This window comes from Ailuropoda melanoleuca, chromosome 1 (genome assembly GCF_002007445.2).
Source record: "Ailuropoda melanoleuca isolate Jingjing chromosome 1, ASM200744v2, whole genome shotgun sequence".
Taxonomy (NCBI): Eukaryota; Metazoa; Chordata; class Mammalia; order Carnivora; family Ursidae; genus Ailuropoda; species Ailuropoda melanoleuca.
This window is the reverse complement of record NC_048218.1, coordinates 77,564,389-77,578,959: the sequence shown is the minus strand read 5'-3', so window position 1 is coordinate 77,578,959 and position 14,571 is coordinate 77,564,389. Positions and strand designations below refer to the sequence as shown.

Genomic DNA, 14,571 nt, shown 5'->3' with positions numbered 1-14,571 from the left:
TTAAAAGGGCTCTAGATAAGCTGATGTTCTAAAAGTAGGGGGGAAAAAAAAGTTTACTAAGTGCCCAGCAGTACTCTACTCCATGATTATATACCCTGTAGGGATGCCCAGATATATCAGGTGAATTAATTAGAGGAAGAAAAGGTAAGACTAAATCACTAATTATTTTCTTTTATACCTTAAATCTCACTAACTTGGCTTCTTCAAACAGGCAACTAATCTGTGGTACAGACTGATAAATGTACTAAATTCTAATGAGCTCGGTCATAAAACTGCACTCTTCAGTATGTCCTTTCACGTATAGGAATCACTGCACATGGGAAACTAGGCAGCACAGTTTGCTTCCATTCTTGCCTAACCCTCGACCTTCCCATCCATTCTTCACCCAAATCAGATGCCACTCAACTTGCTACTTAAAACTATTCGTTGGCTTCATACTCCACCTAGAAAAACAAAACCAGACAAACAAAAACCAGCCTGTACTTATGGATCTCCATGATCTGCTCACCTTTCTAGGCTCCAATTTACAATGAAATTCCAACAACTAAGCACTTGATGGCCTATCCTGTCCCCCACAAGCTAGGGTCTGACTGCTTTTTTCCTGCTTCACCAACTTCTGCTGCATTACAAGTCAGAAGCCTTCCCTGACCACCCAATCTAAAGTGGAACTCTTCTGTTACTCTCTCGTCAGTCTTTGTTGCACTTAATTCAACTTGCAATTATTTATTTATATACCATAATTTGCGATTATTGTTCTTCATTTTATGTTTTGGTTTAATTGTAAAATACCTGTCTACCTCACTATGGTAAGCTTAGGGTCAAGAACCTGGTTCGATTCACATCTGTATTTTCAGCATCTTGTGTAGTACTCAACATGTGTCCAATAAACCAATGTACAGATAAATATATTAATTGAAGACTATTATATTGGTAGCACACACCTTAAGATACAGGCTCTGAGTTTTGTTAAAAACAAACACCAAAGAACCTCCTAAGCTTTATGGTTTTGTATCAAGGTAATGTTGGCCTCATGGGACGAATTTTGAAGTTTTCCTTCCTCTTCTATTTTTTGGAATAGCTTGAGAAGAATCGGTATTAATTCTTCTTTAAATGTTTAGTTGAATTCATCTGTGAAGCCATCTCGTCCTGGGCTTTTGTCTGCTGGGAGTTTTTTGATTACCGATTCAATTTCATTAGTAATAATCCGTGTATTCAAATTTTCTATTTCTTTCTAATTCAGTTTTGGAAGACTGTATGTTTCTAGGAATCTATCCATTTCTTCTAGATTGTCCAATTGCTTGGAATATACTTTTCCATAATATGCTCTTATAATTCTTTGTACTTCTGTGATGTCGTTTGCTATTTCTTTTCCTTCACTTTTGTTTTTTTAAGATTTTATTTATTAATTTGACAGAGAGAAACAGCCAGCGAGAGAGGGAACACAAGCAGGGGGAGTGGGATAGGAAGAAGCAGGCTTCCAGCGGAGGAGCCTGATGTGGGGCTCGATCCCAGAACGCTGGGATCACGCCCTGAGCTGAAGGCAGACGCTTAATGACTGCACCACCCAGGCACCCCTCTTCCTTCATTTCTGATTTTATTTGAGTCCTCTCTTTTTCTTGATGAGTCTGGCTAAAGGTCTAGTCAACTTGGGTATGTCAGTTATATTAAAAAAAACTCCTAGGCCTCTTCATCTGTATTATTTTGATTCATGCATACCTCAGTATTTGTAATAATTCATCCACGTAACTATCACATACAATAACAAATTCTTTAAAACACGGTAAAATTATTAAACCTTACATTATATAATAGTGATAGATATGGTGCACACAAGAACTGTATGTGGAATATTAGTTCTTAAAATTGATTTCTGAAAATCATTTATTGTAATTCTACTTTAAAACATGTAATTCTACTTTAAAATCTTTTAATGTAAATGAAAGAGTGAGTGCTCGCTTCAGCAGCATATATACTACAGTAAATGAAAGAATGGGTTATTTTTCTTTACTCTGTAGAATTTAAAAAATTACTTCATCTTTTTAGTCTGAAAAGAAACATAAAATATTCAATAAGTGTTTTAAAAGAGAAAGTTCAGAATTCAGCCTTGTAAGATGGATGGTATAAAGTGAAGAACTGGGTCATAATCCCACTACATTTGCCTCAAGAGTTGAGAATACCACCAATTAAAATATATCTTGTCCTGCAATCTGTGTAATTATTACTATACAATTAAAACAGTATATTACAAAATTAAAAGATAAATGTCTTTGGGTCAAATCAAAACAAAAATTGGCAAAGAAAAAGATTTTAAATAGTTTGATAAATATAACTTCTTTCAAAATATGTATTATTATGGTGTAATTCCAGGAAATGAATAATAGCAGCAAAAGCCAAAAGAACCTATAATTCAAAGTGGCCAGGTTGAAAGGAAGGAAGCAAATCTTCCTTGGGAATAAAGCAAAAACCACACCCCACTTTCATCTGCAACTTTTCCTCTTCTTTCACTGAGCTCTTAAAGCACTTAATCATATACAATTTTAAACTGATAATTCTTCTTATGGGGTTATCTTGTCTCTGAATCATCTCAAATGTAAGTCATTCAAGAATTTTTTTTATCCTACATATGGACAGAAGACACAATGCTATAAGCAGAATTAAATACTCATTTTTTGTACTGTAGTTCAAACCAAATCCTAACTTAGGTGAGCAATTTTACTTTCAAAGAATCTCTGACTCTTCTTCATAGCACATATTATTATCTATTGTTCTCTTATTTATTTGGCTTCCACATTTATTCTCTGTCTCTCCCCACCAAAATCAAAGCTCACAAGAAAAGGGACCCAGTATGTCCTGTTCAATGGTCTCTACTTAAGTACTATGTAACAATGCCATTAAGATAGGAGATGCTCAATAAATATTTGTTGAACCAATCCTCCATTGTACAAAGTCATCAAGGGCCTACTGTCATATACATCTAGTATTTAAGGGGGGCAGGCAACTGAAAAAGGAAGGAAAAGAATGAGTCAATTAAACCTTAAATCTGCCAACGACATGAAACATCATCTGCTACTCACATCAGCTCCTTCTAAAGACTTTTTCAGCACTGCAACCACTTCTTCCTGGAAAGCAATTTCATCTACACATTTTGGGCGACTGGAAAAAAACCCAGAGAGATTATTTAGTATATTATAGTAGCCACAGAAATGTCTTAAGTGTTCTTTTTGCTAAAATATCAATGATAATTCTCATACTGGTAATGAAACAGGAAACTTTCATAATTGGAAGTGGGTGGAAACCCCATTTGTATTTACCTTAAGCTAATACATACTGAAGGAGTGAAGTCATTTTTCCCTTTTTAGATGCAACTGCATCTATAATGCTTATAAAAATTAAGCAAAAAGCTTTTATTACACCATAAATGTCAACTGGTTAAAAATTTAAAGTGAACACCTGCCTAGAAAGTAATATATCTTGACAAGATTATGCCCTTAAGCTGAAAAGGAAGAACTATTTAATAACCTCAGGATAGGCAACTATTTTGGCTAACGTAGTTAATTAATATCAATATCATCCATCACCTAACTGCACAAAAAATGCTTACCTAGTCACCTGATTGAGGGATAAATAACAAGTTTAACCAAGATGAAGTATAATAACATACAATTTTCATCTTATATCATTAACTGGTGATTTTAAGAGAAGTTGGAACAAAGTTATACTCCTAAACCTAAGATTAGGTATTGTGCTTAATTAATTAGCTAGCTGAAAGCTCTTCTTTGACTTAAACATTTTTAATTAATCAGGTCAATGCCAGGTAGGAATTTTAGATAATGTTTTCTAGGGAAACCAGCTTAACCAGGGCTTCATATTCAAATACCTGCAGGGGCCAGGGAGAAAACAAGAGTAAAAGAAGGCACAGTATAAGGCAAGAGAAAACAGAAGGAACTATGGTGAATTGAGGAACATAATGACTTCTCCAGAATTAGAAGGAGTACTGAGGTCCACCTAACTGCTGTCAAGTGAGAACCTGCATCTAGTTCTGCCTAATCTCTTGAGAAGCTGAAAATCTAGATTTTTTTTTCCCTTTGTATAATTTATTTTTTTACTTAAAAATCTAGATTTTTATGTGAAATTTCCCATTTTAAAAATCACTGTTGGTAGGGACGCCTGGGTGGCTCAGTCGTTAAGCGTCTGCCTTCGGCTCAGGGCGTGATCCTGGCGTTCTAGGATCAAGCCCCACGTCAGGCTCTTCCGCTAGGAGCCTGCTTCTTCCTCTCCCGCTCCCTCTGCTTGTGTTCCCTCTCTCGCTGGCTGTCTCTCTGTTGAATGAATAAATAAAATCTTTAAAAAAAAAAAAAATCACTGTTGGTGCCAAACAAAACATATGAGGGTCTTATTTGACCTGTAAGTAATTCACAACCTTTTGATAGTAATTGAGGCTACACCAGGGGTTATAACTACTTGTTATAGTATCACTTAGTGATTGAAATTTAAGTGCCACTTCAAGCGTTGTTTTGCCAAAAATGTATAAACAAAAACTCAACAATTTCTACCTGTTAATGAAAGGGGGAACAGATTATTTGGATTTATATAGAACTCCTGACCAAGAGCTTATGGCCACATTCCAGAAATTCTGTTTTATCTTGCTGTATCTCAGTCCCTAAAACCATAGACCTGAGTTATAGGGAAGACCTTAGTTCATCTATAAAATAATTAAATGAGATCATCTGATGGTACCTTCAGTTGCAAGGTTCTAGGACTTACATATCTGGGTGATTTTCAAGGACATCTAAACAAGGCAAATCATTCCCCTCTAAGTAACAACAACAACAACAACAACAACAACAACAACAAAATGACTAATACTGGTTAGAGAAGTAATTTATTAACTATGTCAGGAAAAATAGAAGCATTCTTACTATTTTTCCACCCATGGAACAGGTTTGGTTTTCTTGTTCTCTCCACTGCTTCCAGCTGTGGCAGCTACTCCTCGATCCTTCAGTGATGGTTTAGTACTGACAGATGTGCCTTTTAGAAAAGCCTGCATGGTTACTTCACCCTGACCAGACGCAAGACAGAAAAAGAAAAGTTCTTTTGAAATCATTACGAGAAAGTACAGAGGGAAAGCACACCTAACATACTTAATCTTGTGCAAAATACTCCAATAATTACTTACCAAATAAAGGACATCACCTCATGACCTAGCATCCTCTAAATGTATTGTACTGAGAGCTACAGGGACAATTCAAGAGGCCAAAGTGCTTAAGGAACCTTGAATCTATTTACAGTGAGAGTTACAGATTAAAGCTAAATCTTACGAATGAAAAATTTGTAAGAGTTCCACACTTTTTGACAAATATGATGTCGTTAGTGGCCAAACTGTGTATGGGTTTCCACAGTCTCTTCCATTCCAGGCATGCACCTAGCTTTAGTTCAGACCCTGGCATGGACTTAGCAACGAGGAGTGATGGGACCACAAATGAGAACTTCCATTTCTTTTCCTGGGCCTAGAGCTCCACTCAAGGGCCTGTTTTACTGGTAGAGTCAATGACTGCCTTTACAGCCTGTTTTGTGGGGAGGGTTGGGCTGGGGACTGTGTTGTTGAAATGGAAACAGCTCTTTTGCTAATAACATGCTCATATGAAGAAATCAAAACAAAGCAGAAGAGAATGAGTTGTTTTAAAAAGTCATACAAAATTTCACCCAAAAGATAACTACTATTAATATTCAGGTAAACTTTCTTCCAGGTAGCAGAAGTTTGTTATAGGGATAGAAAAGCATCATTAGCTTGCCTGAAAATCCCCAGCATCAGTGGCAATTCTACTTTTTTTACTGCTTTCCCCCAGTGCCTAGAGCAGTAACTGGTACACGACAGATGCTCCATAATGTTTGGTGACTGAATTACCATTTATAAGACTCAGCTTCTCCTGCTGTAAAAGGAGCTAAGGCCTATTCAATAAGGCAGTTAATAAAAGAATAAATAAATAAAAGTTAAATAAAAGAATTGTGAAAGCCCTCATGCACTGTTGGTGGGAATATAAATTGGTGCAGACACTATGATAAACAGTTTCCTGAAAATGGAGTTTCCTCAAAAATATTAAAAATAAAGCTACCATATGATCCAGCAGTTCCACTACTGGGTATCTATCTGGAAAAAAAATCACTAATTCAAAAAAGATATATGCACCTTTATGTTCAATGCAACACTATTTACAACAGCCAAGTTATGGAAACAATCTAATTGTTCACCAATGGATGAATGGATAAGGATGTGATACACACATGTAATGTTACTCATAGAAAAGAATAAAATCTTGACATTTGGGGCAACAGGGATGGACCTTGCAAGTATTATACTAGCAGAAATAGCCAAGTCAGAAAGACAAAGACTGCATGATTTCACTTACATGTGCAATCTAAAACAAAGCAAACAAAAACCCAGACTTATAGAACAGACCAGTGCTTGTCAGAAGGGAGGGGGCAAAAAGGAGGAAGGGGGTTAAGAAGTACGAAACTTCCAGTTATAAAGTAAGTCACGGGATGTAATGTACAGCATACGGTATATACTCAATAATTTCACAAATGTCTAATCACTGTTGTACACCTGAAATAACTGTATGTCAATTAGACCTCACTTTTTTTTTAAAACACACAGAAAAAGCATACTTTTGTGTACACAAACTTCTGTGCTTGGAATTTGGATACTCAGTAAATATACGGTTAATAACTGTAAACAGCCAAGCTTTTTAACGTTATTGGATTACTCCATTCCTGCCACAGGATGCAGTAATTACTAAACAGTACTACAGCCCAAAGCAGGGCTCTGAAAGATGCCGTACTGAGCTACCATTTCGCGAACGAGTGTGGAAGGGGAAGACATCGCAGGGGCATCAAAGGCGCAGGAGCTGAGGAAGCGAAGGCTACCCTCACAATTTCTCGGGCTGGTCACCCGTTATCCCAAGCTCTCCGTACTCCGGTGCACCGCCTGGGCCTTTCAGCCGCTCGTCTCCGGAGAGTGAACGCCGCCCGCTCCTACCGGGGGCTTCCAGGATAGGGAAAGGGCGGGGTGGTCGCAAAGTCCTAGCTCCGTTCCCAAGTGTGAGACTCTCAGGCCTAGGAAGCCCTGAGCCGCCACACCGGGTGACACTTACAGTCGCCGCCGACAGCACGGTCGCCCCAGCTCCCGCCACCGAACGGCAGGCGAAAGGCAGGGCGGGAAGACGCGGGCACGGAGTGCGTCACTTCCGGCCCGTGGCGCGCGCTCCTGGTCCTCGGACCCGCGAGCTCGTGCGCCGTTTTATTGCACAGGTGAGACGAACTTTAGGCTCCTAGGCTGGAGCGAGAATGACTAAGGGGGTGTAAATAAAGTTCCACCTGTTGTCGTGCATTTCTCCGACTGCAGGCCGCAGGATGAGGGCGATTGAGCGCGACCGACGCCGAGGAGCTGCCGGGAAAGCGGACCCGGCATGCTCAGCGACCGCGGGCGGATGGGGTCTGCGACTGCTCCCGGGCGGGGAGAGAAGGGGCGTGCGCCTCTTCCGTATCCGCTGTCCTCGGAGGGCCTCAGAAGACCCGCTCTCTTTTCAGGCGCGAGTCTGTAGACCGTGTACCCGACTGTGAACTTCATTGGTAGTGCTGGGGCGTCTCACAGACTTTTCTGCGGCGCCAGAGTTCGGCTAACAACCTGCTTCACCCCAAAGAAGGATGGGGAATGGGGAGGGTGGAGTCGGTCCCTCGCCAGAAGAGGGCACCCCGATTATTCTGTCCTCTTCCTCCAGCTTCGTCGTCGCGTGACAATTGTGCTTTAGACACGTCTGAAGACGATGTCTTTGCCCTTTTGAACGCATATAGCTTGTACCTTATTACTGACTGGCCATTGGTGAGAGGGAGCATGTTGGCATGCGGCTACTGGTCATTTTCTAAACCCAGAGCTCTGCCCAGAAATCTGGTGGTGCACACGCTCAATAAAAATTGAAAGATTGATAATAATGCTTAACCCCACCACGATACATGCCCTGTGGGCTTCAGGCAAGTCTGAGGACTCCCTGTTTATCTTCACCCATTTCTTTTTTTTTTTTTTTTTTTGACAATTTTTTAAAAATATATTTATCTTCACCCATTTCTTATCTTAGCTCTGAAATTTTCTTAAATCTTACTGAAATCTGACCCTTTTATTATTTTTTTAAAAGATTTTATTTATGTGACAGAGAGACAGCCAGCGAGAGAGGGAACACAGCAGGGGAGTGGGAGAGGAAGAAGCAGGCTCATAGCAGAGGAGCCCGTTGTGGGACTGGATCCCGGAAGGCCGGGACCACGTCCTGAGCCGAAGACACAGGCTTAACGACTGCGCTACCCAGGCGCCCCAAAATCTGACCCTTTTAAAATACTACCTTTGATGCAGGCCTTTCCCCTAGCCCATAAGGGTGATCTGGTTCTTCTCTAAATGAATGATTATAAATTTTGTTTGGTATAAGTTCAACATGATATTCATTGTTAATTTTTATATGTTTATTCATTTCTCTTTTAACTAAAGCTTATGACACCAAGGTCAAGGTCCTCATTGGGAAAAAATGGGATGCTGAGGCTTGAAATAGGGTCATCTGGGTTGATGCATTTGAAAATCTTAAATTTCCATATTTCTTTGAATGCTGTTAACAGAAGCAGCCCTTTCTTCCCTGTTAAAGGCTGATGCTTTTCTTTTGTGGATATATTGTGGATATATGTATAAGCTTGATGATGCAGAGGTTTCTGCCTTCTAACATAACACATATCTCCCCTTACCCCTTAGTGGTCTACCCCACTCTCCACCCCTGACCATCAGAGCTATAGTGAGGATGAAGAAATGCTGGGCGGGCTAGTGGTAGAAAAGGATTACATGCTGAAGGAGCTGCAGAATTGGGTAACACCAACTGACTGACCAAGCAGGAGAGCATACATGGTACTGTGCTGGATGGAAAAGGGAGAAAAACCTGTGATGTGGGATTTAATATCCTAGCAAAGAGTCCAGGTGATAGTATTTTGGTGTCCCTTGGAAACTTGGAGAAAGCAATGACCCGCACTAAGTAGACATGCCCTGCAGGGGCAAGCACTGGGGGAAGAAATCAGACACTTGATTGGGATATACTATGTAAGGGCAAAAAGCTACTAGCCTCCTCTGTTCTTAGGATACAGTGTTCTTGTCCAAAGTGACAAGGGGTGTGCTGATGACGGGGGCTCCAGTATTGTTAAGAAGCTCAGTGGTGGGCTGTCCTCCATAGGCTAAGGCCACTGGTAGGAGATGTCAGGACGGAGCAGGGTTTTTTGATAGCAATGGGGACAAGAGAATTCCAAAACATAAGCCAGATGGCAATACTTAACTCCCAAATTAAACCAGGTGTGATTGTTATGAGTGGCAACGTCAGAGGCAGTCAGAGAGATCTGACTCACAGAGAGTAGGTGGGTGGTTAATCCAGCATAGCATCCTGAGAGACTTAATAGATGAACAGCAAATGAGAGTATTGCTCAATCTATAGAACCAAAATAAATCCAAGATGGATGATCAGGAGGCTGACCACAGCCATGACAATAAAAAGTCTTGGTCACTTCCTCAGTTTCCAGACCTGAGCTGGTTTTCCAATCCAAATCCCATTGACTGACAGAGTATCTCATGAAAAAGAACCCTGCAAACACCATGGCAAAAATAAATAAATAAATAATGAGGTATTGATTTCCTTAATCCTTCTCCAAAGTCTTTTTACTTACATAACTGTACACTGAAGGAAAGAGGAATACAAAACCTTTCAAGGACTGTTGGATACATGGTCTGAGTTGAGATATCCAGGCACCCGAAGCATCCTCATAACTCCCCTCTTGGGAGTGGAGTGGATAAAGGATAGGGTAATAAATGGAGTTCTCACTTAGATCTGGTTCATGGTGGGTCCACCTGCTCCACACACTCATGTGTTGGTAATTCCCCTGGTTCCCAAAGGAATAATGGAATGGCCATGCTTAGGTATTGGCAGAACCCACATTGGTTCCTTGGCCTATGGGGTAAGGGCTATCATAGTGGAGAATGCCAAGTAGAATCCTGTGAAACCATTCTACCCTTCCCAGCCAAGATAGTAAATCAAAAACAATACCATATGAAGGGATATGGCAGAAATTAGTGCTACCCTGAAATACCTGAAGTAGGCAGGAATGGTGGTCCTCATCACAGGCCCATCCCATTAATCAGTATGTCCCCTACAAACACTAAGTGTATCCTGGAGGATAACTGGGTTACCATAAACTCAACCAAGTAGTAGCTTCCCAACTGCAGCTCTGAGCCAGATATGGTATCTGTGCTAGATCACATCAAAATGGCCTTGGATACAAAGTATATGGCTATCAATCCCATAAATGTATTCTTTTCAGTCCTCATTAGGAGGGATGACCAGAGTAGTTCACATTCACGTGGGACAGGACAAGTACACATTCACAGTGTTGCCTTTGAGCTATGTTAAATCTGCCCTTTCCTAGAATATAGTCTTTTTTAAAAAAGATTTTATTTATTTATTTGTCAGAGAGAGAGTGAGAGAAAGAGCGAGTGGCAGGCAGAGGAAGAAGCAGACTCCCCGCTGGGCAGGGAGCCCGATGCAGGACTCAATCCCAGGACCCCAGGATCATGACCAGAGCCGAAGGCAGACGCTTAACCAATTGAGCCACCCAAGGCATCCTCCTAGAATATGGTTTTAAGGACCTGGACCATCTGGACATTCTGCAAAGAACCACATTCATGTATTATATTAATGATCAGGTGAGCAAGAAGTGGAAATATACTGGAGGACTGGGTAGGACATGCAAGCCAAAGGACAGAAAAAAGGCTAAATGATGATTCAGGGGATCACCACATCAGGGAAATTCTTAGGGATCCAGTGGTTTGGTGTAAGCTGGGACATATTCTCCCAGTCCCACCAAATTAGGACAAATTATACTCTCACACAACTAAGAAAAAAACACAATGCCTGGCAGTCCTTTTGGTTTCTGGAGGCAGCATATTCCATATTTAGAAGTACTGCTCTCACTTATTTATTTAGTGACAAGGAAAATTGCCAGCAGATCCAGGCTGACGTGCAAACATCACTGCTGCTTGGGCAGTACGATCCAGTGAGCTGTACAACCAGGTGGACTCACTGGTATTCAGACTTATCTGTGGTGGGAAAAAATGTCATGTGGAGAAGAGTAGAAGAACAGCATAAAGCCCTGGGGTCTTGATGCAGATCTCATGCCATCTGCAGCAGAGAATCATTTGGAAAAGAGATCGCCATGTGCTACTGAGCGCTGGTATAGATTAAGCACCTACCTAGGGGACATTAAGTGACCAGATGTCCAGATTTACCCACTGGGACCTGGGTTCTGTCAATTCACCAAGGTTGGGAGGAACTAGCAGCATTCCATCACAAAACGAAGTGGTAACCTGGGAACAGCAATGCACAGGGACTTGCATGAGCAAGTGGCCCAGGCTCCCATGTCGCCTACCATTCTGTACACTCAGCTCACATTTCAGGCTGTGTATTGGTTTTCTACTGCTGCATAACAGTATTATTACAAATCTGGCAGCTTAAAACAACACATATTATTTCACAGTTTTTGTGGGTCAGCACTTGGAGCATAAATTAGCTGAGTCCTTTTCTTTGGGTTTTCACAAAGCTGTAATCAAGGCATTGACAGGGGTGTGATATTATCTAAGCATCCGCTGGGGAGAGATTCACTTCCAGCCCCATGTGGTTATTGTCAGAATCCACTTCCTTGCAGACTGCCACACTGAGGGGTTTATCTTCTTGTTGACTCTTAGCTAGAGGTCCCCTTCAGCTCCTTGTCACGTGTCCCTTTCCATGTGGTAGGTCGTAACATGGCCACTTGCTTCTTCACAGCAAAGAGGCACAGGGAGTGCCCTTGCAAGGTGGGTGTTACAATCTTATATAGAGTGTCAAATACACATACTCATGTACATCCCACCATCTTTGCCATATTCCATTGAGAGAAGCAAGTCACAGGACTTGCCTACACCGAAGGGAAGGGGATTACTCACGACAGTGAACACCTGGAGATAGGATCATGGGGCCATCCTCAAGTCAGCCCTCCCCAAGTCAGACCACATGTAGGGCTCCTATGACTAGCTGAGAGAGGAGGAAAAAGGTTGTTTGGTTCATGGACAGGTCAGTTGGCACATAGGTGCGAGACAAAAATGGACAGCTATTGTAGTGCAGCCTTTTAGGGGACCCTCAGGGATGGCAATGAAAAGTATCCTCCTAAGGATGGTATCAGGCAGTACATCAAGTCATCTACTTTGTGAAGAAAGAGAAATGGTCCAAGGCAAGGATGCACAGAGGCTTGTGGGCAATGGTGAATAGCTTGGCCAGTTGGTCAGGGACTTGAAAACACTGGAAGATAGGAGATGAAGGTATGTGGGAAAGAGGCATGTGACTACTGGACTGAGATAGTGGGCATGGAGTAGGAACATCTTTGTAATCTACATTAATGCCCAGCAGAAAGCTTCTCCCATAGGACAGACATCAATCAACCAATCAAGCCAGAATGATTCTTCCAGTTATCCTCAGCTGGTCTCCGCCCTTGGCCACCGTAGTGTTGGCACAACAAGGTCATGAATGGAGTAGCTATGGAGGCTATGTGAGTCCAACAGCGTGGGCTGTTCTAGCTCCTGTGCTGCTGAAGGTTCAACCTGCCACAGACAGAAACCAGTGGTGGGCACTCCTCTGCCTTCAAGGCTCCATCTCTCAAGAAGACAGCCCAACCTTTCCCCACTAAGAAAGAAAACACTGGCTGCCACCAGAAACGAATTTCTATTCTCTGCATTGTCCTAAAAATCCTTACTTCTTAATGTTTCTCAAAGGGTGACTCAGGGCTATGGCTTCATAATCACTTGAGGGGCTTGTCACAGCACAGATTTCCACCCAACCTACTGAGTCAGAATCTCTAGGTTTGGTGCCTGGGAATATGCATTTGTAGAATATGGAGGTTATAGTCACTGGCCTTTGGCTACACTTTAATATTCTAACTAAATTTCTTCCAGAAAAAAATCCAGTTGTTATGAGATGGGGAAAGAAAACATAAACTTAGTAGCGTCCAAAGTGAAATATATATAGAACTGATAAAACTCAACACCCCAAAAACAAATAATCCAATAAAAAAGTGGGCAAAAGACATGAACAGACATTTCTCCAAAGAAGACATACAGATGGCCAAAAGACACATGAAAAAGATGCTTAACATCACTCATCATTAGGGAAATGCAAATCAAAACTACAAAATATCACCTCACACCTGTCAAAACAATTAAAATCAAAAACACAAGACACAAGTGTTGGCAAGGATGTGGAGAGAAAGGAACCCTTGTGCATTGTTGGTAGGAATGCAAACTGGTATGGCCAATGTGGAAAATGGGATGGAGGCACCTCAAAAAATTAAAAATAGAACTACCCCATAATCCAGCATACTACTGGCTATTTATCCAAGAAACGCAAAAACACTAATTCAAAGGGATACATGCATCCCTATGTTTATTGTAACATTATTTACAATAGCCAAACTTGGAAGCAGCCCAAATATCCACCGATAGGTGAATGGATAAAGAAGATGTGGTATATGTATATATATAATGGAATACTGTTCAGCTGTAAAAAAGAATGCAATCTTGCCATTGCAACAACATGGATAGAGCTAGAGTGTATAATGCTAAGGGAAGTAAGTCAGAAGAAGACAAATACCATATGATTTCACTCATATGTAGAATTTAAGAAACAAAACAAGCAAAGAAAAAAGAGAGACAAACCAAGAAACAAGACTCTTAACTATAGAGTGCAAACCTATGGTTACCAGAGGGAAGGTGGGTGGGGGGGATGGGTGAAATAGGTGATGGGATTAAAGACTACACTTATGATGAAAACAATAAAATAAATAAAAAAATAAAAATAAATTAAAAAAAAAACAAAGTGAAAAACCACTTCACCAAATCAGTAGGACAAACCTGTTATTCAGTTACCAATCCAGAAATACATTTATAGGGTCTCTGTGAGCCTGGCACTACACTCTAAGTTGTGATGGGAATTAAAAGCATTAAGTTTAGGGGCATTTGGGTCAGTCAGTTAAACATCTGACTCTTGATTTTGGCTCAGGTCATGATCTCAGGGCTGTGAGACTGAGCCTCGTATTGGGCCCTCCTGCACTGGGTATGGAGCCTGCTTAAGATTCTCTCTTTCCTTCTCCCTCTGCCCCTCTCCCTCTTTCTCTNGTGAGACTAAGCCTCCGTATTGGGCCCTCCTGCACTGGGTATGGAGCCTGCTTAAGATTCTCTCTTTCCTTCTCCCTCTGCCCCTCTCCCTCTTTCTCTCTCCCTCCCTCTCTTAAAAAAAAAAACAAAAACAAAACATAAAGTTTAGATAAGACGGAAAAAGTCTACTCACATAAAACCTCAGAACTGAAAGGCCCAGAGGCGTTGTCTAGCCCCTTCCTTTTACAGACTGGCAGAGGGTCAATTTCACACAGCTTTTCGGCAGCAGCATCAGTTCTCATGAGTCTGGCTCACCAAGGAGG

The 14,571-nt window shown here is 41.3% G+C and overlaps 1 protein-coding gene across 4 annotated transcripts in view; it reads right to left on the bottom strand.

Annotated features, from left to right (window-relative positions):
* The window catches only part of RFC4 (replication factor C subunit 4), a 22,643-nt gene extending 8,072 nt beyond the window's left edge, over positions 1 to 14,571 (bottom strand). The window contains exons 1-3 of one of the 4 annotated variants that reach the window (XM_034661476.1): positions 14,442 to 14,571; positions 4,920 to 5,059; positions 3,075 to 3,153 (exon numbers count right to left, since the gene is read on the bottom strand). In XM_034661476.1, coding sequence (XP_034517367.1) covers positions 3,075 to 3,153; positions 4,920 to 5,047 — 207 coding nt within the window. In that variant the 5' untranslated portion in view covers positions 5,048 to 5,059; positions 14,442 to 14,571. Of the gene's footprint in view, positions 1 to 3,074; positions 3,154 to 4,919; positions 5,060 to 6,924; positions 7,114 to 7,151; positions 7,290 to 7,374; positions 7,500 to 14,441 lie in introns of those variants that run through there. The other 3 variants (XM_011219208.2, XM_002914811.4, XM_034661486.1) reach the window with 3 other exon arrangements.